This window comes from Pleurodeles waltl, chromosome 6, assembly GCF_031143425.1.
Source record: "Pleurodeles waltl isolate 20211129_DDA chromosome 6, aPleWal1.hap1.20221129, whole genome shotgun sequence".
In the NCBI taxonomy this organism is placed as follows: Eukaryota; Metazoa; Chordata; class Amphibia; order Caudata; family Salamandridae; genus Pleurodeles; species Pleurodeles waltl.
In genome coordinates this window covers 1,422,713,864-1,422,737,859 of record NC_090445.1, presented here as the reverse complement: position 1 = coordinate 1,422,737,859, position 23,996 = coordinate 1,422,713,864, and the positions used below count along the sequence as shown (strand labels likewise).

At 46.3% G+C, this 23,996-nt stretch overlaps 1 protein-coding gene across 1 annotated transcript in view; it reads left to right on the top strand.

Annotated features, from left to right (window-relative positions):
* Positions 1-23,996, top strand: part of COMTD1 (catechol-O-methyltransferase domain containing 1) — a 102,596-nt gene that overhangs the window by 37,408 nt on the left and 41,192 nt on the right. Inside the window, exon 4 of the mRNA XM_069240794.1 lies at positions 23,120-23,238. Coding sequence (XP_069096895.1) covers positions 23,120-23,238 — 119 coding nt within the window. The remainder of the gene's footprint in view (positions 1-23,119; positions 23,239-23,996) is intronic.

Sequence of the window (23,996 nt, the reverse complement as noted above, 5' to 3'; positions counted from 1 at the left end):
ACAACCTTTAAAAGCTCCAAAGCAAGACATAGTGGACTATGTACTTGGCCTAAGATCTAGGATGGCTGAGTACATGAAAAAGGCCAGTAAAAACCTTCAGGCCAGCCAAGAGCTCCAAAAGCAATGGCATGACCAGAAGGCTGTTCTGATTCAGTACCAACCAGGGCAGAAAGTGTGGGTCTTGGAGCCTGTGGCCCCAAGAGCACTCCAAGACAAATGGAGTGGACCCTACATAATTGTTGAAAAGAAGGGTGAAGCCACCTACTTAGTTGACTTAGGCACTGCCAGGAGTCCCCTTAAGGTGCTCCATGTCAATCGCCTGAAACCCTACTATGACATGGCTGATCTCACCCTGCTCATGGCAACAGAGGGACAGGAAGAAGAGAGTGACCCTCTCCCTGATCTCTTCTCTTCCACAGAACAAGATGCTCTAGTGGAAGGTGTAGTACTGGCAGATTGTCTTACTGCTGAGCAGAAAGACCACTGCATAAATCTCCTGGGTCAGTTTTCTGAACTCTTTTCTACTGTGCCAGGCACCACTTCTTGGTGTGAGCACACTATAGATACTGGAGACAGCTTGCCTGTCAAAAGTAAGATCTATAGGCAGCCTGACCATGTCAGAGACTGCATAAAACAAGAGGTTCAGAAAATGCTTGAACTGGGAGTGGTTGAGCACTCTAGAAAGTCCATGGGCCTCTCCTGTGGTACTTGTACCAAAACCTCATTCCAAAGATGGTAAAAGGGAAATGAGATTTTGTGTTGACTACAGAAGTCTCAACCAGGTAACCAAAACTGATGCTCACCCTATACCCAGGGCAGATGAGCTAATAGATACACTGGCATCTGCCAAGTATCTAAGCACCTTTGATTTGACTGCAGGGTATTAGCAGATCAAGTTATCAGAGGATGCAAAAGCATAAAACTGCATTTTTAATCATTGGAGGCCATTACCAATTCACAGTAATGCCTTTTGGATTGAAAAATGCACCTGCCACTTTTCAAAGGTTGGTGAACACAGTCCTGCAAGGGCTGGAAGCTTTTAGTGCAGCATATCTAGATGATATAGCTGTCTTTAGCTCCAGCTGGGATGATCACCTGGTCCACCTATGGGAAGTTTTGGAGGCCCTGCAAAAGGCAGGCCTCACTATCAAGGCTTCAAAGTGCCAGATAGGGCAGGGGAAAGTGGTTTATCTGGGACACCTGGTAGGTGGAGAACAGATTGCACCACTTCAGGGGAAAATCCAAACTATTATAGATTGGGTTCCCCCTACAACTCAGACTCAGGTGAGAGCCTTTTTAGGCCTCACTGGGTACTACAGGAGGTTAATAAAGAACTATGGCTCCATAGCAGCCCCTCTTAATGACCTCACATCTAAGAAAATGCCTAAAAAGGTATTATGGACAGCAAACTGTCAGAAAGCTTTTGAGGAGCTGAAGCAGGCCATGTGCTCTGCACCCGTCCTGAAAAGCCCCTGTTACTCCAAAAAATTCATTCTCCAAACTGATGCATCTGAATTAGGGGTAGGGGCAGTCTTATCACAACTTAATTCTGAGGGCCAGGATCAACCTGTTGCTTTTATCAGCAGGAGGTTGACCCCTAGAGAAAAGCGTTGGTCTGCCATAGAGAGGGAGGCCTTTGCTGTGGTCTGGGCACTGAAGAAGTTGAGGCCATACCTGTTTGGCACTCACTTCATTGTTCAGACAGACCACAAACCTCTACTTTGGCTAAAACAAATGAAAGGTGAAAACCCTAAATTGTTGAGGTGGTCCATATCCCTACAGGGAATGGACTATACAGTGGAACATAGACCTGGGAGTACCCACTCCAATGCAGATGGACTCTCCAGATATTTCCACTTAGACAATGAAGACTCATCAGGGCATGGCTAGTCTTATTGTCCTTCATTGGGGGGGGGGGGGGGGGGGGGGGGGGGGGGTTGTGTAGGAAAGTACCATCTTGCCTGGCATGTTACCCCCATATTTCACAGTATATATGTTGTTTTAGTTGTATGTGTCACTGGGACCCTGCCAGCCAGGGCCCCAGTGCTCATAAGTGTGCCCTGTATGTGTTACCTGTGTTATGACTAACTGTCTCACTGAGGCTCTGCTATCCAGAACCTCAGTGGTTATGCTCTCTCATTTCTTTCCAAATTGTCACTAACAGGCTAGTGACCAATTTCACCAATTTACATTGGCATACTGGAACACCCTTATAATTCCCTAGTAAATGGTACTGAGGTACCCAGGGTATTGGGGTTCCAGGAGATCCCTATGGGCTGCAGCATTTCTTTTGCGACCCATAGGGAGCTCTGACAATTCTCTGCCCTTGCAGCCTGAGTGAAATAACGTCCACATTATTTCACAGCCATTTACCACTGCACTTAAGTAACTTATAAGTCACCTATATGTCTAACCTTTACCTGGTAAAGGTTGGGTGCTAAGTTACTTAGTGTGTGGGCACCCTGGCACTAGTCAAGGTGCTCCCACATTGTTCAGGGCAAATTCCCCGGACTTTGTGAGTACGGAGACACCATTACACGTGTGCACTATACATATGTCACGACATATGTATAGCGTCACAATGGTAACTCCAAACATGGCTATGTAACATGTCTAAGATCATGGAATTGTCACTCCAATGCCTCCCCCAGCCTCTGGAAATGCTTTGATGGGCACAGATGGTGGCCATCTCTGAATAAGCCAGTCTGCACCGGTTCAGGGATCCCCCAGCCCTGCTCTGGCTCGAAACTGGACAAAGGAAAGGGGAGTGACCACTCCCCTGACCTGCACCTCCCCTGGGAGGTGCCCAGAGCTGCTCCAGTGTGCTCCAGACCCCTGCCATCTTGGAAACAGGTGTTGCTGGCACACTGGACTGCTCTGAGTGGCCAATGCCAGCAGGTGACGTCAGATACTCCTTCTGATAGGCTCCTTCAGGTGTTGCTAGCCTATCCTCTCTCCTAGGTAGCCAAACCTCCTTTTCTGGCTATTTAGGGTCTCTGCTTTGGGGAATTCCTTAGATAACAAATGCAAGAGCTCATCAGAGTTTCTCTGCATCTCTCTCTTCACCTTCTGTCTAGGAATCGACTGCTGACCGCGCTGGAAGCCTGCAAAACTGCAACAAAGTAGCAAAGACGACTACTGCGACCTTGTAACGCTGATCCTGCCGCCTTCTCGACTGTTTTCCTGGTGGTGCATGCTGTGGGGGTAATCTGCCTCCTCTCTGCACTAGAAGCTCCGAAGAAATCCCCCGTGGGTCGACGGAATCTTCCCCCTGCAACCGCAGGCACCAAAGAACTGCATCACCGGTCCTCTGGGTCTCCTCTCAGCACGACGAGCGAGGTCCCTTGAACTCAGCAACTCTGTCCAAGTGACTCCCACAGTCCAGTGACTCTTCAGTCCAAGTTTGGTGGAGGTAAGTCCTTGCCTCCCCACGCTAGACTGCATTTCTGGGAACCGCGTGTTTTGCAGCTACTCCGGCTCCTGTGCACTCTTCCAGAATTTCCTTTGTGCACAGCCAAGCCTGGGTCCCCGGCACTCTAACCTGCAGTGCACGACCTCCTGAGTTGTCCTCCGGCGTCGTGGGACTCTCTTTTGTGACTTCGGGTGAGCTCCGGTTCAATCCACTTCGTAGTGCCTGTTCCAGCACTTCTCCGGGTGCTGCTTGCTTCTGAGTGGGCTCTTTGGGTTGCTGGACGCCCCCTCTGTCTCCTCACGCAATTGGCGACATCCTGGTCCCTCCTGGGCCACAGCAGCATCCAAAAACCCTAACCGCGACCTTTGCAGCTAGCAAGGCTTGTTTGCGGTCTTTCTGCACGGAAACACCTCTGCACGACTCTTCACGACGTGGGACATCCATCCTCCAAAGGGGAAGTTTCTAGCCCTTGTCGTTCTTACAGAATCCACAGCTTCTACCATCCGGTGGCAGCTTCTTTGCACCCACAGCTGGCATTTCCTGGGCATCTGCCCACTCCCGACTTGATCGTGACTCTTGGACTTGGTCCCCTTGTTCCACAGGTACTCTCGTCAGGAAATCCATTGTTGTTGCATTGCTGGTGTTGGTCTTCCTTGCAGAATTCCTCTATCACGACTTCTGTGCTCTTTGGGGAACTTAGGTGCACTTTGCACCCACTTTTCAGGGTCTTGGGGTGGGCTATTTTTCTAACCCTCTTCCCAGCGACCCTCTACAAGGTCACATAGGTTTGGGGTCCATTCGTGGTTCGCATTCCACTTCTAGAGTATATGGTTTGTGTTGCCCCTACCCCTATGTGCCCCCATTACATTCTATTGTGACTATACATTGTTTGCACTGTTTTCTATTGCTATTACTGCATATTTTGGTATTGTGTACATATATCTTCTGTATATTTGCTATCCTCATACTGAGGGTACTCACTGAGATACTTTGGCATATTGTCATAAAAATAAAGTACCTTTATTTTTAGTATATCTGTGTATTGTGTTTTCTTATGATATTGTGCATATGACACTAGTGGTACTGTAGGAGCTTCACTCGTCTCCTAGTTCAGCCTAAGCTGCTCTGCTAAGCTACCTTTTCTATCAGCCTAAGCTGCTAGACACCCCTGTACACTAATAAGGGATACCTGGGCCTTGTGCAAGGTGTAAGTACCTCTTGGTACCCACCACAAGCCAGTCCAGCCTCCTACATTGGTTGTGGAGTGGTGGGATAAGTACCTGCAACTACTTACCACTTTGTCATATTGTACTTTTCATAAGAGAAAAATATACAAAACAAGTTCAGTGTATGTGCACCTAACCAAAAAGTTTTGCTTTTCTCCTCTCACTTCTTTGCTAAGTGCTGAAAAGTACCTCTAAAACTTTCAAAAAGTTCTTAAAAAGTTGAAAAAGTTTTTTTCTGTCCTTTAAAAAGTTCTGAAAACTTTTTCTTTCTTTTTCTGTCCCCTAAACTCTTGTCTATCATGTCTGGTACAGGCCAAACTCTTGATCTGGCCAGCATAGCTTATGACAACCTTAGCTGGAAAGAAACGAGGAGTCTCTGCATAGATAGAGGTTTAGGGGTAGGGAAGAATCCCTCAAGACAACTGTTAGTTAATATGCTCATTGAACAAGATAAGACCTTAGTTGGCACGTCTGGTGAGAAATTAGCTGATGGTTCCCACTCTGATTCTGGGGCACCCCCAGTGAAAGATTTAGAAAAAGAGAACCTACCCAACCTGCCCATTAGCAGGCCACCTAGCATTGCTGGTACTAATGTGAGTTCTCATCACAGTAGGAGTGTTACTTCTATTAGCCAGGTTGTTAGAGTGCCATCTGTTAGGGACAGGTCGCCCTCTGTTCATTCTCACCATTCTTCTGTGTCAAGGCATGCCCAACCCACCCACCCTGATGACAGAGTGTTAGAAAGGGAGCTCAATAGATTGAGAGTGGAATAATCCAGGCTGAAGCTCAAGAAGCAACAGCTGGATTTAGATAGGCAAGCCTTTGATTTAGAAAAAGAAAGACAGAGGTTGGGGTTAGGACCCCATAGTGGCAGCAGCAGTATTCCAAATAGTCATCCTGTAAAAGAGCATGATTCTAGGAATCTGCACAAGATAGTTCCCCCTTATAAGGAGGGGGATGACATTAACAAGTGGTTTGCTGCACTTGAGAGGGCCTGTGTTGTACAGGAGGTCCCTCAAAGGCAGTGGGCTACTATCCTATGGCTATCTTTCAGTGGAAAGGGTAGGGATAGGCTCCTTACGGTGAAGGAAAGTGATGCCAATAATTTTGCAGTTCTTAAGAATGCACTCCTTGATGGTTATGGCTTAACCACTGATCAGTACAGGATCAAGTTCAGAGAAGCCAAAAAGGAGTCTTCACAAGACTGGGTGGACTTTGTTGACCATTCAGTGAAGGCCTTGGAGGGGTGGTTACATGGCAGTAAAGTTTCTGACTATGAAAGCCTGTATAACTTAATCCTGAGAGAGCATATTCTTAATAATTGTGTGTCTGATTTGTTACACCAGTACCTGGTAGACTCGGATCTGACCTCTCCCCAAGAATTGGGAAAGAGGGCAGACAAATGGGTCAGAACAAGGGTGAACAGAAAAGTTTATACAGGGGGTGACAAGGATGGAAAGAAGAAGGATGGTAAGTCTTCTGACAAGGGTGGGGACAAATCTAAAAATGAGGCTTCATCAGGCCCACAAAAACACTCTGGTGGGGGTGGTGGGCCCAAATCCTCTTCAAATCAAAACAAAGAAAAGAAACCATGGTGCTATGTATGTAAAATAAAAGTCCATTAGACAACTGATCCCAGTTGCCCAAAGAAAAGCACCAAGCCTCCTACCACTACAACCCCTGCTGCTACACCTAGTGCCCCTAGTAATAGCAGTGGTGGTGGGAGCAAACCTACTAATAGCCAATCAAAGGGAGTAGCTGGGCTCACTTTTGGTAATTTAGTTGGGGTTGGTCTTTGTTAGGGAGACCACAGAGGCTGTGCTAGTCTCTGAGGGGGGCATTGATTTGGCCACCTTGGTTGCTTGTCCCCTTAACATGGATAAGTACAAGCAACTTCCCCTAATAAATGGTGTTGAGGTTCAGGCCTACAGGGACACAGGTGCCAGTGTTACCATGGTAATAGAGAAACTGGTCCACCCTGAACAACACCTACTTGGTCACCAGTACCAAGTGACTGATGCTCATAACAACACTCTTAGCCACCCCATGGCTGTTGTGAATCTCAACTTGGGGGGGGGGAGGGTTACTGGCCCAAATAAAGTTGTGGTTGCCTCAGATTTACCTGTAGACTGTCTACTAGGGAACGATTTAGAGACATCAGCTTGGGTAGAAGTGGAGTTGGAGGCTCATGCAGCAATGCTGGGCATTCCAGTGCATATTTTTGCTTTAACCAGGGCTCTGGCCAAAAAGCAAAAAGAACAGGGTGACTTGGATCCTGGAAGAATGGACCAAGTGCTCCCTAAAGCTAGGGTTAGTAAAGGTAAAACACTACCTACTATCCCTCACTCTACAGTGGATTCAACTTCTGAGGAAGAAGAATTTCCACCCTGTGCAGAACCTACACCAGAGGAGCTGGAAGCAGACACTGCAGAGCTTTTGGGTGAAGGGGGGCCTGCCAGGGAGGAGCTGAGTGTGGCACAGCATACCTGCCCCACACTAGAGGGTCTAAGGCAGCAAGCTGTCAAACAAGCAAATGGGGATGTCAGTGACTCTCACAGAGTTTACTGGGAGGACAACCTTTTGTACACTGAAGCAAGGGATCCAAAACCTGGAGCTGCCAGGAGATTAGTGATTCCTCAGCAATACAGAAAGTTCCTCCTAACTCTAGCCCACGACATTCCCTTAGCTGGACATTTGGGGCAAATGAAAACTTGGGACAGGCTTGTCCCCTTGTTTCATTGGCCTACAATGTCAGAGGACACAAAGGAATTTTGTAAGTCCTGTGAAACCTGTCAAGCCAGTGGCAAGACAGGTGGCACTCCAAAGGCACCCCTTATTCCACTACCTGTGGTTGGGGTTCCCTTTGAAAGGGTAGGGGTTGACATAGTTGGCCCCCTTGACCCTCCTACTGCTTCAGGCAATAGGTTTATCTTGGTGGTAGTGGACCATGCCACCAGATATCCTGAAGCAATTCCTCTAAGGACCACTACAGCTCCTGCAGTGGCAAAGGCCCTCCTGGGAATCTTTTCCAGGGTGGGCTTCCCAAAAGAGGTGGTATCAGACAGGGGAAGCAATTTCATGTCTGCTTACTTAAAGGCCATGTGGAAGGAATGTGGTGTGACATACAAGTTCACCACGCCCTATCATCCACAAACAAATGGACTGGTTGAGAGGTTTAATAAAACTCTCAAAGGAATGATAATGGGACTCCCTGAAAAACTCCGCAGGAGATGGGATGTCCTGTTACCTTGCCTCTTTTTTGCTTACAGGGAGGTACCCCAGAAAGGAGTGGGCTTTAGCCCCTTTGAACGCCTATTTGGACACCCTGTGAGAGGTCCTCTAACACTTGTGAAGGAGGGTTGGGAACAACCTTTAAAAGCTCCAAAGCAAGACATAGTGGACTATGTACTTGGCCTAAGATCTAGGATGGCTGAGTACATGAAAAAGTCCAGTAAAAACCTTCAGGCCAGCCAAGAGCTCCAAAAGCAATGGCATGACCAGAAGGCTGTTCTGATTCAGTACCAACCAGGGCAGAAAGTGTGGGTCTTGGAGCCTGTGGCCCCAAGAGCACTCCAAGACAAATGGAGTGGACCCCACATAATTGTTGAAAAGAAGGGTGAAGCCACCTACTTAGTTGACTTAGGCACTGCCAGGAGTCCCCTTAAGGTGCTCCATGTCAATCGCCTGAAACCCTACTATGACAGGGCTGATCTCACCCTGCTCATGGCAACAGAGGGACAGGAAGAAGAGAGTGTCCCTCTCCCTGATCTCTTCTCTTCCACAGAACAAGATGCTCTAGTGGAAGGTGTAGTACTGGCAGATTGTCTTACTGCTGAGAAGAAAGACCACTGCATAAATCTCCTGGGTCAGTTTTCTGAACTCTTTTCTACTGTGCCAGGCACCACTTCTTGGTGTGAGCACACTATAGATACTGGAGACAGCTTGCCTGTCAAAAGTAAGATCTATAGGCAGCCTGACCATGTCAGAGACTGCATAAAACAAGAGGTTCAGAAAATGCTTGAACTGGGAGTGGTTGAGCACTCTAGAAAATCCATGGGCCTCTCCTGTGGTACTTGTACCAAAACCTCATTCCAAAGATGGTAAAAGGGAAATGAGATTTTGTGTTGACTACAGAAGTCTCAACCAGGTAACCAAAACTGATGCTCACCCTATACCCAGGGCAGATGAGCTAATAGATACACTGGCATCTGCCAAGTATCTAAGCACCTTTGATTTGACTGCAGGGTATTAGCAGATCAAGTTATCAGAGGATGCAAAAGCAAAAACTGCATTTTTAACCATTGGAGGCCATTACCAATTCACAGTAATGCCTTTTGGATTGAAAAATGCACCTGCCACTTTTCAAAGGTTGGTGAACACAGTCCTGCAAGGGCTGGAAGCTTTTAGTGCAGCATATCTAGATGATATAGCTGTCTTTAGCTCCAGCTGGGACGATCACCTGGTCCACCTATGGGAAGTTTTGGAGGCCCTGCAAAAGGCAGGCCTCACTATCAAGGCTTCAAAGTGCCAGATAGGGCAGGGGAAAGTGGTTTATCTGGGACACCTGGTAGGTGGAGAACAGATTGCACCGCTTCAGGGGAAAATCCAAACTATTATAGATTGGGTTCCCCCTACAACTCAGACTCAGGTGAGAGCCTTTTTAGGCCTCACTGGGTACTACAGGAGGTTAATAAAGAACTATGGCTCCATAGCAGCCCCTCTTAACGACCTCACATCTAAGAAAATGCCTAAAAAGGTATTATGGACAGCAAACTGTCAGAAAGCTTTTGAGGAGCTGAAGCAGGCCATGTGCTCTGCACCCGTCCTGAAAAGCCCCTGTTACTCCAAAAAATTCATTCTCCAAACTGATGCATCTGAATTAGGGGTAGGGGCAGTCTTATCACAACTTAATTCTGAGGGCCAGGATCAACCTGTTGCTTTTATCAGCAGGAGGTTGACCCCTAGAGAAAAGCGTTGGTCTGCCATAGAGAGGGAGGCCTTTGCTGTGGTCTGGGCACTGAAGAAGTTGAGGCCATACCTGTTTGGCACTCACTTCATTGTTCAGACAGACCACAAACCTCTACTTTGGCTAAAACAAATGAAAGGTGAAAACCCTAAATTGTTGAGGTGGTCCATATCCCTACAGGGAATGGACTATACAGTGGAACATAGACCTGGGAGTATCCACTCCAATGCAGATGGACTCTCCAGATATTTCCACTTAGACAATGAAGACTCATCAGGGCATGGCTAGTTTTATTGTCCTTCATTTGGGGGGGGGGGGGTTGTGTAGGAAAGTACCATCTTGCCTGGCATGTTACCCCCATATTTCACAGTATATATGTTGTTTTAGTTGTATGTGTCACTGGGACCCTGCCAGCCAGGGCCCCAGTGCTCATAAGTGTGCCCTGTATGTGTTACCTGTGTTATGACTAACTGTCTCACTGAGGCTCTGCTATCCAGAACCTCAGTGGTTATGCTCTCTCATTTCTTTCCAAATTGTCACTAACAGGCTAGTGACCAATTTCACCAATTTACATTGGCATACTGGAACACCCTTATAATTCCCTAGTAAATGGTACTGAGGTACCCAGGGTATTGGGGTTCCAGGAGATCCCTATGGGCTGCAGCATTTCTTTTGCGACCCATAGGGAGCTCTGACAATTCTCTGCCCTTGCAGCCTGAGTGAAATAACGTCCACATTATTTCACAGCCATTTACCACTGCACTTAAGTAACTTATAAGTCACCTATATGTCTAACCTTTACCTGGTAAAGGTTGGGTGCTAAGTTACTTAGTGTGTGGGCACCCTGGCACTAGTCAAGGTGCTCCCACATTGTTCAGGGCAAATTCCCCGGACTTTGTGAGTACGGGGACACCATTACACGTGTGCACTATACATATGTCACGACATATGTATAGCGTCACAATGGTAACTCCGAACATGGCTATGTAACATGTCTAAGATCATGGAATTGTCACTCCAATGCCATTCTGGCATTGGGGAGACAATTCCATGATCCCCTGAGTTTCTAGCTCAGACCCGGGTACTGCCAAACTACCTTTCCCGGGGTTTAACTGCTGCTGCTGCCAACCCCTCAGACAGGTTTCTGCCCTCCTGGGGTCCAGCCAGGCTTGGCCCAGGAAGGCAGAACAAAGGACTTCCTCAGAGAGAGGGTGTTACACCCTCTCCCTTTGGAAAAAGGTGTCAGGGCTGGGGAGGAGTAGCCTCCCCCAGCCTCTGGAAATGCTTTGATGGGCACAGATGGTACCCATCTCTGCATAAGCCAGTCTGCACCGGTTCAGGGATCCCCCAGCCCTGCGCGAAACTGGACAAACGAAAGGGGGGTGACCACTCCCCTGCCCTGCACCTCCCCTGGGAGGTGCCCAGAGCTCCTCCAGTGTGCTCCAGACCTCTGCCATCTTGGAAACAGAGGTGCTGCTGGCACACTGGACTGCTCTGAGTGGCCAGTGCCAGCAGGTGACGTCAGAGACTCCTTCTGATAGGCTCCTTCAGGTGTTGCTAGCCTATCCTCTCTCCTAGGTAGCCAAACCTCCTTTTCTGGCTATTTAGGGTCTCTGCTTTGGGGAATTCCTTAGATAACGAATGCAAGAGCTCATCAGAGTTCCTCTGCATCTCTCTCTTCACCTTCTGCCAAGGAATCGACTGCTGACCGCGCTGGAAGCCTGCAAAACTGCAACAAAGTAGCAAAGACAACTACTGCGACCTTGTAACGCTGATCCTGCCGCCTTCTCGACTGTTTTCCTGGCGGTGCATGCTGTGGGGGTAGTCTGCCTCCTCTCTGCACTAGAAGCTCCGAAGAAATCTCCCGTGGGTCGACGGAATCTTCCCCCTGCAACCGCAGGCACCAAAGAACTGCATCACCGGTCCTCTGGGTCTCCTCTCAGCACGACGAGCGAGGTCCCTTGAACTCAGCAACTCTGTCCAAGTGACTCCCACAGTCCTGTGACTCTTCAGTCCAACTTTTGTGGAGGTAAGTCCTTGCCTCCCCACGCTAGACTGCATTGCTGGGAACCGCGTGTTTTGCAGCTACTCCGGCTCCTGTGCACTCTTCCAGGATTTCCTTTGTGCACAGCCAAGCCTGGGTCCCCGGCACTCTAACCTGCAGTGCACGACCTCCTGAGTTGTCCTCTGGCGTCGTGGGACCCTCTTTTGTGACTTCGGGTGAGCTCCGGTTCACTCCACTTCGTAGTGCCTGTTCCGGCACTTCTGCGGGTGCTGCTTGCTTCCGAGTGGGCTCTTTGTCTTGCTGGACGCCCCCTCTGTCTCCTCACGCAATTGGCGACATCCTGGTCCCTCCTGGGCCACAGCAGCATCCAAAAACCCTAACCGCAACCTTTGCAGCTAGCAAGGCTTGTTTGCGGTCTTTCTGCACGGAAACACCTCTGCACGACTCTTCACGACGTGGGACATCCATCCTCCAAAGGGGAAGTTTCTAGCCCTTGTCGTTCTTGCAGAATCCACAGCTTCTACCATCCGGTGGCAGCTTCTTTGCACCCACAGCTGGCATTTCCTGGGCATCTGCCCACTCCCGACTTGATCGTGACTCTTGGACTTGGTCCCCTTGTTCCACAGGTACTCTCGTCAGGAAATCCATTGTTGTTGCATTGCTGGTGTTGGTCTTCCTTGCAGAATTCCCCTATCACAACTTCTGTGCTCTTTGGGGAACATAGGTGCACTTTGCACCCACTTTTCAGGGTCTTGGGTGGGCTATTTTTCTAACCCTCACTGTTTTCTTACAGTCCCAGCGACCCTCTACAAGGTCACATAGGTTTGGGGTCCATTTGTGGTTCGCATTCCACTTCTAGAGTATATGGTTTGTGTTGCCCCTACCCCTATGTGCCCCCATTGCATTCTATTGTGACTATACATTGTTTGCACTGTTTTCTATTGCTATTACTGCATATTTTGGTATTGTGTACATATATCTTGTGTATATTTGCTATCCTCATACTGAGGGTACTCACTGAGATACTTTGGCATATTGTCATAAAAATAAAGTAGCTTTATTTTTAGTATATCTGTGTATTGTGTTTTCTTATGATATTGTGCATATGACACTAGTGGTACTGTAGGAGCTTCACTCATCTCCCAGTTCAGCCTAAGCGGCTCTGCTAAGCTACCTTTTCTATCAGCCTAAGCTGCTAGACACCCCTCTACACTAATAAGGGATACCTGGGCCTGGTGCAAGGTGTAAGTACCTCTTGGTACCCACTACAAGCCAGTCCAGCCTCCTACAACCTGGCGTTAGTCCTTTTTAAACACCTAATCGCAATGTCTTGGAAGGCCCCACACCCACCCACATTTAAATGCTGGGCCCATGTGGGGTGCTGAAATTACTCTAGCCCTGAGTTGGAGTACAATTATCACTTGGTCAATTTTTAAGTTTTGTTTGCCCAGCCCTTGCACTGTGCTTTGCAAAATCTCTTGTGAATAAAAAAATGTTAAATAGATCTTAGAGCGTGCCTGTTACTCACCTTTACTTACCATTGGTTGGGGCCTCCGGTACTCTTGTTTCCTTACTTCCTACTGGTCAGTGCCTTCTCCTCTCCTCCAGCTTTCTCCTCAGTCTCAGTCCTTGCTGTGGAACCTGAACCAAGTACTGCTTGCTTCCTGTGGCCAGTATCCTTCCACTGGCCACAGACTCCTGCTGCTTTTTATTAGTTTTTTCCTTTCGGCATCCAATCTTAAAGTTCATGCCTCTGCGGCCCCTGCCTTCACCCCTGCACCTCCTCCTCCCACTCTCAGTTGGGTCAAACTCTGTCAATGCCCCCACCCATCAGCACTTCTCCCACTGTCTGAGCTTTTCTTTTCAACCATCCCACTGTACGTTCTTTTTAAACTCCCCCACCCCCACACTGCCTCACACTACACATTCTTTATTTTTCCACCCTTTTAAGGGTTGAGCTCTCTGGCCTGTTGTATTCTCTCTGCAGGCTTTTAAACACACTCACGCTTGCTATTCATTCTTTGTTGTGCTTGTCTTAAATGCTTCATTTTTATTGGTCATTTTGTGAAATGTCCCTCCTTTGTGTGCTGAGTTCCCTCCTAAGAAATTTCACTTAGTGAACATTTTTGTTGGCCATCACACTACGTCACACTTGCTCCTGTTACAGAGTTTGATGGTCCTTCCTCCAGTTTCGGTTTGCTTTTAATCCTAGCTGCAATCTTTTCTGGACATTCACACAGCGAACCAATAACTCTTGCGCTCATGCTCATGGCGGACGTGGCGCTTTGAATTGACTTTCTTCTATGAACAGTTTTGCTTTTCATTTTCAATTTATGTGGCAAGAAAATCCAGTTAGGAATTTACAACGCTAATAGCTCTAACTCGAGCAAACACGTGATCCATTGCATTGCAAATGCTTGTTGCTCTTGTTGCAGAACGAGGCTTGAAACGCACCTTCTTCAATGGCGGCAGCAGTGTGTTGCTAAGCAACCTTTAACATAGCACAGGGGGCCCCATTGATGAGTGTTTTATTCCTGCTGGTTGCACAGAAAGAGAGGTTTGTCGCATGCTTTACATATATGTGCAGATAAATTGGTTTAGAAAGTACAGTAGATGAGTTCACAATCTAGGCGTTTTAGTTTCAAAGATATAGGGTGACCAGATTTTGAGGAGCAAGAACTGGGAAAGGTCAGACATAAAAGAAGGACTAACGACTTTATACTCACTTTTACATCTGTCCTGTCCCGTTTTTTGCGTAGCTTTGTGAATGTGTGCCTATACATGTGTGTTTACATATATGTATACACACACACACGCACACATACACACTACAAGATTACACATATAAAATTAGCTATGGCTTGACCTCCCACCCTGCACCCGAAACCTGCCCCCACCCACCTTTCTTTGCTCCTGAGTCGGTCTCTCTGCTGGGAGCAGACAGGGGACTGTGTTGCCTGACAGTAACACATAAATTCATTATTGAATACTTTGTAGGCGTCTGTTAAAGGAGAGCATATGTTGAATTTATGCTTCCCTAGATAATCTGACCTTTGTCCCTAAAACCGGGACATTCGGACACCGGGACAGTCCTCTAAAAACCTTGACTGTCCGGGGAAATCCGGGACGTCTGGTCACTCTGCAAAGATAGGAACACATACCCTTACACGCCTACATTGCTGAGAGGGAAAGGAGATTTAGAAAGTAATAAGGAAAGGTGTGAATTCCTAAGCTGGAAAAACCTGCACATCTTGGTCCCAGATAACCTTTCAGACCAAAAGCCTGTGACTTTACAGCTGCTCAATGCAGCTGTCGGGAAGGACTGTGCGAAAGACTCGGATGAGGTTGTGAGGTTGCGTATCATGCCTCCCTTCTGATGGCCAGGCACAGGATAAAGATCAGGGGTCGGACAACAGCTGGAGCTTGTGGGACGGACATCTTGTCAAAATAGTGCCTTACTTTTAGGAGCATGCATGTATGGCCTTTCATACTTTTTGTTCCCATAAGAAGCTTAAACTACTGGGTCATTAAGTTATGACAAAACTTGGAACATTCCATTAATTTCGGGGAGGTGCATAATTTATTAGCTGTACTTCGTCATTGTGCACTGTAAAAGTATCTCTATAAACAGTGCATCGTTTGTGCCTTTTTTGGTAAGTGCAAAAGGGCACAAAAAAGTTTGTTTTGCCGGTAAGTCATGTACCTCTCCACATGGCTGATAGATGACCTCAGGGAATGGTTTCACAGTGCTGGATTGCAAAATATACTGTACGGCAGATAAGCTTTGTTATCTGCACTAAACTACATACATTATACACAGTAGTGTAGCAAGAATGCCATGGGCCTTGCTCCAAGCAAGCAAAGTGGTCACTTTGACCGCTGTTGGGTTAATAAGTTACAGCATTCCCAGGGTTCAATCTGCTCCCAAGCCCCTGCACCTGTTGCTCCAGTGGCAGCTACCCCCTGGTTATACCACTGGATTAAATTCAACCAAATAATGCCAGTCTGTTCTGAACCTGTTTGAGGTAGCTAAAGTGAGGCTCCCAAAAATGTGGGATGGCCCTTGATTATAGTCTTAAATAATGTGAGAGTTGATCACCAGTGCTAAGACACCTTTAAAATGTTTTGTTTATGTACTCCCAAGCCTCAATAGTTAAGCGAGTGGAAACAAATAAAATTGCCTTTTAACATCGAGTGTTGGCAGGGGCTGCATGCCCTAGCCCACACCCCCTCCCACACACACCTTCTTCATTTTTTCAACTAAAATGTTTTCGTTGAAGCACTCTCATTCAAAGTGACTCTTGCACAAAGTCTACAATGCAGCGTGCTCTGTCTCGGTGTCCCGACGCTTTTCTTAATTTTAAATAAATGTCCCGGTGTTTTAGAGAAAGGTCAGGTCATGCTGCGAAGGAGATATTAAAGGTACGCTTTCCTTTCAGCAAGCATTGCTAAAGCCTGAAATAATTCGAGTGCTTGCTTCTGCCAGGCAGCACAGGAGGAGCCTGCGCCCAGCAGAGACAAACGGGGGAGGAGTGGGCAGGTGGGGGCGAAGGGTGTAAGTCCTGCAGTTGCTAAAAGGTAGTCTTGAAAATGTAGGTGTATATTTATGCCCTTGTAAATGTGTGTGTGTGTGTGTGTGTGTGTGTGTGTGTATATATATATATATATATATATATATATATATATGCATACACTTACGAGATTTTAAAATGTAGCACTCGTACACATACATATTTACAAGGCCATGCAAAAAAAAAAAAAACTAAACTGGCCAGATGTAGAAATAAGGCAAAGGATTTAGTCCTACTTCGGTGTCTGCCCTGTCACGGTTTTTGCTTCTCAAAATCTGGTCACTCTAATAATGCCGAATTGTGTGCACATATTTTCAGTGCCTGAGATGGAAATGTATGTTATAATGCATCAGTTTCTTTTGAAACACATGAACCACCATTGCCAATCAGGTAAGTGCAGACATACAAATGAGAAATATCATAGACAAATATATTCACAAAATGCACAATCCACACAGCCCCTAGACAAGGATACCCAGCACACATGCAATACACAAAGATACATTCCACACATAGTACACAGATCACTTGCCTCTGCACATCAGGTTCAGGCCCCAAGCATTGACAACCATCTAATAGTTAGATACTACTTCCAAAGTATATATTATTTAAATAGTTCCTGCTGGTCTTTTCACCAGCTTGTTACAGTTACACATCACAGAGCTATTTGGCATTATAATTTTTTTTTTAAAGATGTCGCCTAGCACCTCGGGCTGATGTGCGACATGGCGTAAAGTAAACAGAAACAAAGCACTATGGCATAACCAGCATTGACCACGCAATATCGCTTTGCTTTTATTTATTTTAATCCATGTGTAGAGCAGTATGTGCTGCTGTTCAGCATTTTTAAAAAAAAACATTGAGCAATAACCCTTGGCTAGGCAAAGCCTATTGGCTTTACCAATTGGCTGCAGCAATTATATAGAAGTGCAGTTTGAGAATAGCTATGGACTTAGGGCCTGATTACGACCTTGGCGGATGGGATATTCTGCCACAAACTTGACGGATATCCCGGCTGCCGTTTTTCAAGTTCCATAGGAAATAATGAAACTTGTAGACCAGCGGACAGGATATTCATCATGTTTGTGACAGAGTATCCCATCCGGCAAGGTCGAAATCAGGCCCCTAGTCTTTGTGGATGGGTGCATGTCCATACATAAGCCCCTCCCATTTAGAAGTAAGTATTCCTAATTTCTTAGCCTATTCCCCCCTTCCACATTTACTACTAAAACGGATACTTACATATGTAGAGATCTCCACAGTTAAGTTAGAGCTATCTGCCCATATAAAATATGTGGAGGTGTAGAACTCCACACATAGGTTAAGGAATAGCATTTTGTAGTACAATTGTATTACCAGTGAAGGTACTATAAAATTCAGTTTGTGAATAGACCTGATTGATTTTATGTTTTTTTATCTATTCACATATATCATTCCCACATACAGGCCCTCATTACAAGTTAGGCAAATGTGGCGATGTATTTACCACACATGGTAAATTCCATTGCCCCATGCTGAGGTATTTACTGCAGGTGGTAAATACCTTATGTTGCAAGTTTCTAACTTGTAAATGAGGCATAATGCAAGGAATTGGTAGTTAATACACCACATCCAGCGTGTTCGGCCTTTTTTATGGGCGTTGTACCCCTGACACATTTTGGCAGATTTCCCATGCAGAATCTATCAACAAAACTGTGAGAGTGTCATAATTACCATTTGTCTCCTAATTCCGATCCCTGTGCGAACAAGAGTTTGCACAGGGTTTGAATTTTAGCCCTGAACTTGTAATCAGGGCAACAGATGGATATTTGATTTTACAAATTACATTAAGAGAAAACATTTTAAAACATCGGGTGGTGAAATATGTTGGTTTTACTGTTTTAAAACCGATGCAGGTTTGGTGTTAATACACAGATAAGAGGGAGAAGTGGCTTCCAATCATCACAGCCATATAGGTATCTCGGTAGCAGAATTTAGCTACATTTAACACCGATACAAGTTTTATAGGAAGGACACTAGTTCATCCAGCAGGAGAGGTTAAAGGATATCCTTGTTCCGCTTGTTACACAATTCCACTCTGGGTCACTTAAAACGAGATAATCATAGAAGACAGCCTCCCTTGAACAAAAAAGTAGGGATATTATTTCCATTTGTATCCGTCCATCGCTCGTTCTCTGACAAAAACCCTGAGATTTATGGCAATAGAAGTGCAATGCTCCACTTGGACATCGGAAGAGTGTGGAAAATGTTGTGTGACACATAAATGTGTGATGAAAGAGGATGGAAACCGCTTCTCGGACTATTGTCTCTTCCATGGGTGTGCTTGACTCAGAACAGCTATTTGCAGTAATCTCCTGGTGTAGCCAGGAATGAGACCTGTACGTCAGCATACAGAGCGTGGTACAGTACAATGTTGGCAGAGCTTGACCTGGTAGCTTCCCATATATCTATAGGATACCAGATAATCCTGTCACTTTCTGAGGTACATGTGATGTCTAGCACTGCGTCATTGGTGAATCCTGGCATGGGATCCTCCATAGCACGTAACAGCCAGTGCATGCCTGAGCAGGGCCCTGCTCTGTGTGTTTGCCTGGCTGCACAGCCCTACTTGTACGCACGGCTGACGCAGAATGCAAAAGCCCAAGCCTTACTTTGGCCATATCTAGCTCTGTGAAGCCTTGTGTAGCCTCTGTGAAGGCCGTGCCATTGTAGAGACTGTTGGCAAATCCCCTTGCCCCTTTATGCTTGTGTCATTTTATAAGTGCTTTGAATTTAAATATCTGGTTGGCATTGTTTAAGAAATACCCAAACCTGAAAATGGGCGGGGACACACAGCATCACAGTGAGCTTCATAAAACCTAATTTTATGAGGGAAGAGCATTGCCGGATATTTTTGACAAGACCAGAGTGTCTGATTACCGTGTTAAAAATCTAGTGGACACATTGCATGATCAATTCACCCCGCAGAGAAGTAATGTTTTTTTTTTTTAACTCAGTTGGTATCCTTTTGGGAAGATCTCAGAGGATGCCTGGTCACATCCCATAAATCTCGAGGTTATGTGACTGCCCTAACTACACATAGTCCCGCTCTATCTACAGTTTGGTCAAGTTGCCTCCCACATATTCACAGGTGACCAGTGTGACCCCAGCCCATTCCTCAGTATTGAACTCTCGCTTGTGGTTTCCTATATATTTACCTTTTAGTATCTGTTCGCAGTCCATTCCTCTTCCCACGCTGCAACTCTTCAAATAGTATGGGCACGTTTGCGGTGTATCTCTCTGAACTGTGCTAGGTTTTTAGTGTTTCTGAACCTTGGTTTCTGCATTTGTTTTTGTATCAATGTTAGACAGCCAACCCTTAGAACAGCCATGGGTTGGCAAACATCAAGCAAACTACAACACATATTTAATGCAAAGTATAAAATACATTTTGTTTCATACATTTGAATAGTTAATCTGGAGGACCAGAACCAACTTATTACAGCCCTCTGACATTGTATTTACGCATGTAGGCAAGGGTGCCGGAGTAGCACCTAAAGCCAACTGTGCATGGGTTCTATGGGCCCAGTGGGCCAGATTTTCTGAGCCCTTGCGTTGACCTTTCATCACTCAAGGTGTTGCATCGCAATGTAAGGGCTTACAAGAGATTCACTAAGCCACGCAAACAAAGCTGCCCTTCGTTAGTCTGTATAGCAATGGCATTCCATGGGTAGAGCATGGGCGCTCACATGCAGCTACCCATGGGTTTTAATGCCATCCCAGATTTACTAAGGGTGGTTAACCTAGGATTGAATAAAAATGGAATGCTTCCCCAACAGAGGCGTAACGAGGAGAAATATCTTAATTTCTCATTGTTTTTCCTCTTTCTATGTGTGCTGCACTGTGCAGCACACATAGAAAGATAAACATTCCTCTAAGGATTGCTTTTGTGGAATAAGGTGTCCCTTCCTGCACACTCTTCCCGCACAAAAAGAATCCTGCCTGTAACACAGCCAACCTTTCACCATGGCGTAAAGGTGCCTGCGTTGGCAGTAGGCAGCACTCGGGCAAATTTATCAGATTGTCACGGAGTGCAGCGCAGCAAGTAAGTAACCTTGCTGCGCTGCACTGCGTGACAGGTAAATGGAAAGGGCAGGAACGTGCCCTGTTTAAAGCATATGGTGCCTTCCTGACTTTTCCCCTTGCCCAGGTGCACAATGGGCTGCCTAGTGCCAATGCAGGCTCCCATACACCATGGTGCAATGGTGCCTGCGTTGCATGCAGTATTGTTTTTGTGCAGGAAGGGACACCTTCATGCACATCTGCACAAAAGCAATCCTGGGAGGCATATTCCTCTTTCTATGTGTGCTGCAGAATGCAGAACATATAGGAATTGGAAGAAGCAAGAAGAAATAGAGATATTTCTCCTAATTATGCCTCTTCTTGGGAGGCATGAGATTTTGGTGCATACCTAGTTTTAGAAGTTGGATGGTTATCTATGCCTGCCATTTCTGAGGCAGAAGGCCTGCAATTCGGCACTGCAACAAGGGGAGGTTTGTAGGAGAGAATCCCATGACCTCAGGGGTATTCAAGGAAGCAGTGATTAGATCTCTAAAGAAGAGACTCAGGGTCCTCAGTTTGTAATCTTAATAGGACTCTGAGGATCCCAAAGAACCCTGAGGGACACAAAAATGAAAATAGTTTTGCAATCCCCATTTTTTATCTGTGGATCCCATTTGAGGTACATAAATCTCGAAAAATGTAAAAAGGATGCCCAAGGTGCTATGTGGTTGTGCTCAGAGACCATGCTATGGCCAAATCACTTGCTATGCCCAGAAGACTGTTGGGACAGTTGGGGAGGATAAAGACCCAGAGGCCATGGGCATTTGCCTCTGATTGTGTGCAGCTTGGTCTGTCTCTGTAGAGTTCATTGCATAACGTGGCTGAAGGTGAAGACCAATGCTTAGAGCCTATATCACACAGCAACATACCACGCACAGTGAGTTCCAGCTGTAACTGGGCCTGGCCAGTGGCCAAGTCCTGCATCCAAGGTCAATTGTGCATAGGTTGTGGGGACACAGAGAATAGACATAGAGTATTGATAAAGGTGTGGGTTGATGGGGGCTGGATGCAAGACCTCCTCAAATAGGCCACTAAGTGTGGCTGAAGGCAGAGTGCATTGTGCTCTAGGCCCTGTTGAAGAACTCATACCTTGGGGGTACGACTGCGCAGTTTAGTGCAGCAGCGCCACAGAGTGTGGGTGACTGATTGTGGGTGACTGAGTCGGTCCCACACCATTTGGAAGCTGTCGGCCTGACTTCTTTGGCTAGCTAGCAGCACCTCACCCAAACCTCAAAAGTAAAGGTGACTTGTGGCATCCTAAAAACATGACACTAGGACTCCTCAGGGAAGTTGTGGTGAACAGACCGTACCCTTTTTCTTAGTTACACAAAGTCTCACACATGCCAAGACGAATGATGATATGCAAAGGAAGTTTCAATATATATTTATTGAAGCAATTGCATCCAATTTTAAAAAGCATGAGCTGTGATAATTAGGCAGATGAAGCATATTACAGTGGTTATGGTTACCAATAGAGTGAAGAAAGCGAACAATCCCACCATCCTGGAATGATTATAAAACCTAATAATTCCAACCTGCACCCTAATGTCTAAAGCCTGAGAGCATAGTGATGTTAGCCCCTCTGCCTATCTTGGTCTAGGGAAGAAGCCCGACTCCATACCTGAAAGATGGGGAAGGTTCTGCCTGTTGTCTGCTCCCAATCCTTCCGTTAGGCTGAAGAGTCAGTGCCAGGATCAGCAAAACTGTTAATGAAATGGTGTAAGTACTCAAACAGCCATGACTGGAATGCTCTCTACCATTCTTAGGCCTAAGCGGTGTTTATATAACAAATCATGCAGTGTTCTAGGAACAGACCTGACGTGATAATATGTCTAGAGCTGAGAGTTGACTCCTTAACTCTTTGAGTGGCAATACTAGATAGAATATCATGCATGGGGCATGACAGCCTTGAGCAGGACACAGAGTCAGATCCATGCAAAGGGCTTATAAAATCTGCAACTAGAACAACTATTCCTTCTCAGAAAAGGAAGCTGATTAAAATAAAAAAGAGCTGAAAGCAAGCGGTAACAAAAGATATTAAAAGGAATAAAATTAATCAAATGTGTATATGTATTTAAAGAACACAGGCCACAGGCCTAAAGCCAAAGGAAGGGTGTCCAACTTAGATACTAAGGGAAACCCAAACCAGCCCTTGAGGCCTGGATGCAGGGATGAAGACATGTACTGCATGTTACGTGGGCATGGTGACAAGGCATGGGACTTTGCATAATGCACTACAAAGACCTACTTCCATAATGAACAGCAGATCCCGAATGTACAGTCTAGGAAAAGGCCAGGATCTCGAACCAGATCATGGTGCATATCAGTGAGGGTTCTATACTGAACTATCATTATGGTTCTTAAGAGGTAAAATAATGTTGCCGTAGAAACCCTTGAAATGTCCCTTACTTTATCTGTAAGCCCGTAAGCTGTGTCTTAAAACTCCCCAAAAGCACTGCTTGTTACCCGCATATGATGTGACCTCTCTTCAGTGCAGTTGTCTCCATGTATGTATGTGCTATTGAATCTAGATGAAAGGTAGAAGAGCATTGTACAGATTCTATGCAAAGATACAGTCAGCCCGTGACTGGAGGGGAATCTGTAATCTGAAAGTGAATGTCAGCTATAACTGCTGCATGATGTAGTGCTCTAAAGAGGTGACTTTTGAGCGCTCCCTGAAATTGGAACTGGGTTGGGTAGTCCTGATGGATTCATGGTGTGCAGATGATGCCCTGACTTTCCTCTTCTCTCTAACCTATTGGAGTTGACTCACTAATGTACCTTATCACTGTTCTCAGTAGCTCTATTATGTATCTTTCTTTGCCTCTCCTTGTGCAGGTGACTCCATGACTTACCTTACACTGAGCATGGCCGTGGCTTTACCTGATGACGTCAGGGTGCTCAGTTGTTATGAAGCTTCAGGCGAGGCAGAGATTGGAGAGCCGTTTTGGAATAAGGTAAAGTTTATTCATCCGACTTTTAATGTCCCCTCTTGTGTGCATCTCTTTGAACTTGCTGATTCTTGAATCCCTCAGTATGAGAGGAAGCCATGAGCTCTTCCCTGAGCATCCTGTGACACCACAAGCAACCTCCTCAGTAGGACAGGACAACGGGAGGACACTCCTCAACTTAATGGGATACCCAGAGCACCCTAATCAATATCATGGGATACCCCAAGCACCCTCTTCGGTATCACTGGGCTTCAAACTACATTCCTTGTTTTCGTGGAATAACAAAAGCACTCTTGTCAGTAGTGCCAAATACCTTGAACACTCTTCTCAATTTCATGGGATGCCCTGAAGAGCATGGGATACCCACAACGCCTCCCCTCCCGAGAACCATTGGAAGCCCAGAGTGCCCAGAGCGCTTTCATCGAATGACTAGAACACCCTCTTCAACAGCACTACACACTCAGACTGCTGTTCTCCATATAAGGTCTACTCAAACAGCGGAAGAGAATCCTGAGACCACTGTCCTCAGAATCCTGCGATACAATGAGTACGCTCCTCATGGTAAGGAATGCCCTTTCATATTCAGTCACCACTGCATGCTCCTCGGCATAGTGGGGTCCCTAATGCCTAAGTCTCACTATAATGCGCTGCACAGCATGCCTCCTCATTATGTGGGGATGCCAAATGGTGTGTCATGATTGACTCTCACATGAGAAGCTGTTAAGCCCAGTTGCACTCACAGCTCTGGGTTGGAAACGTCAGAC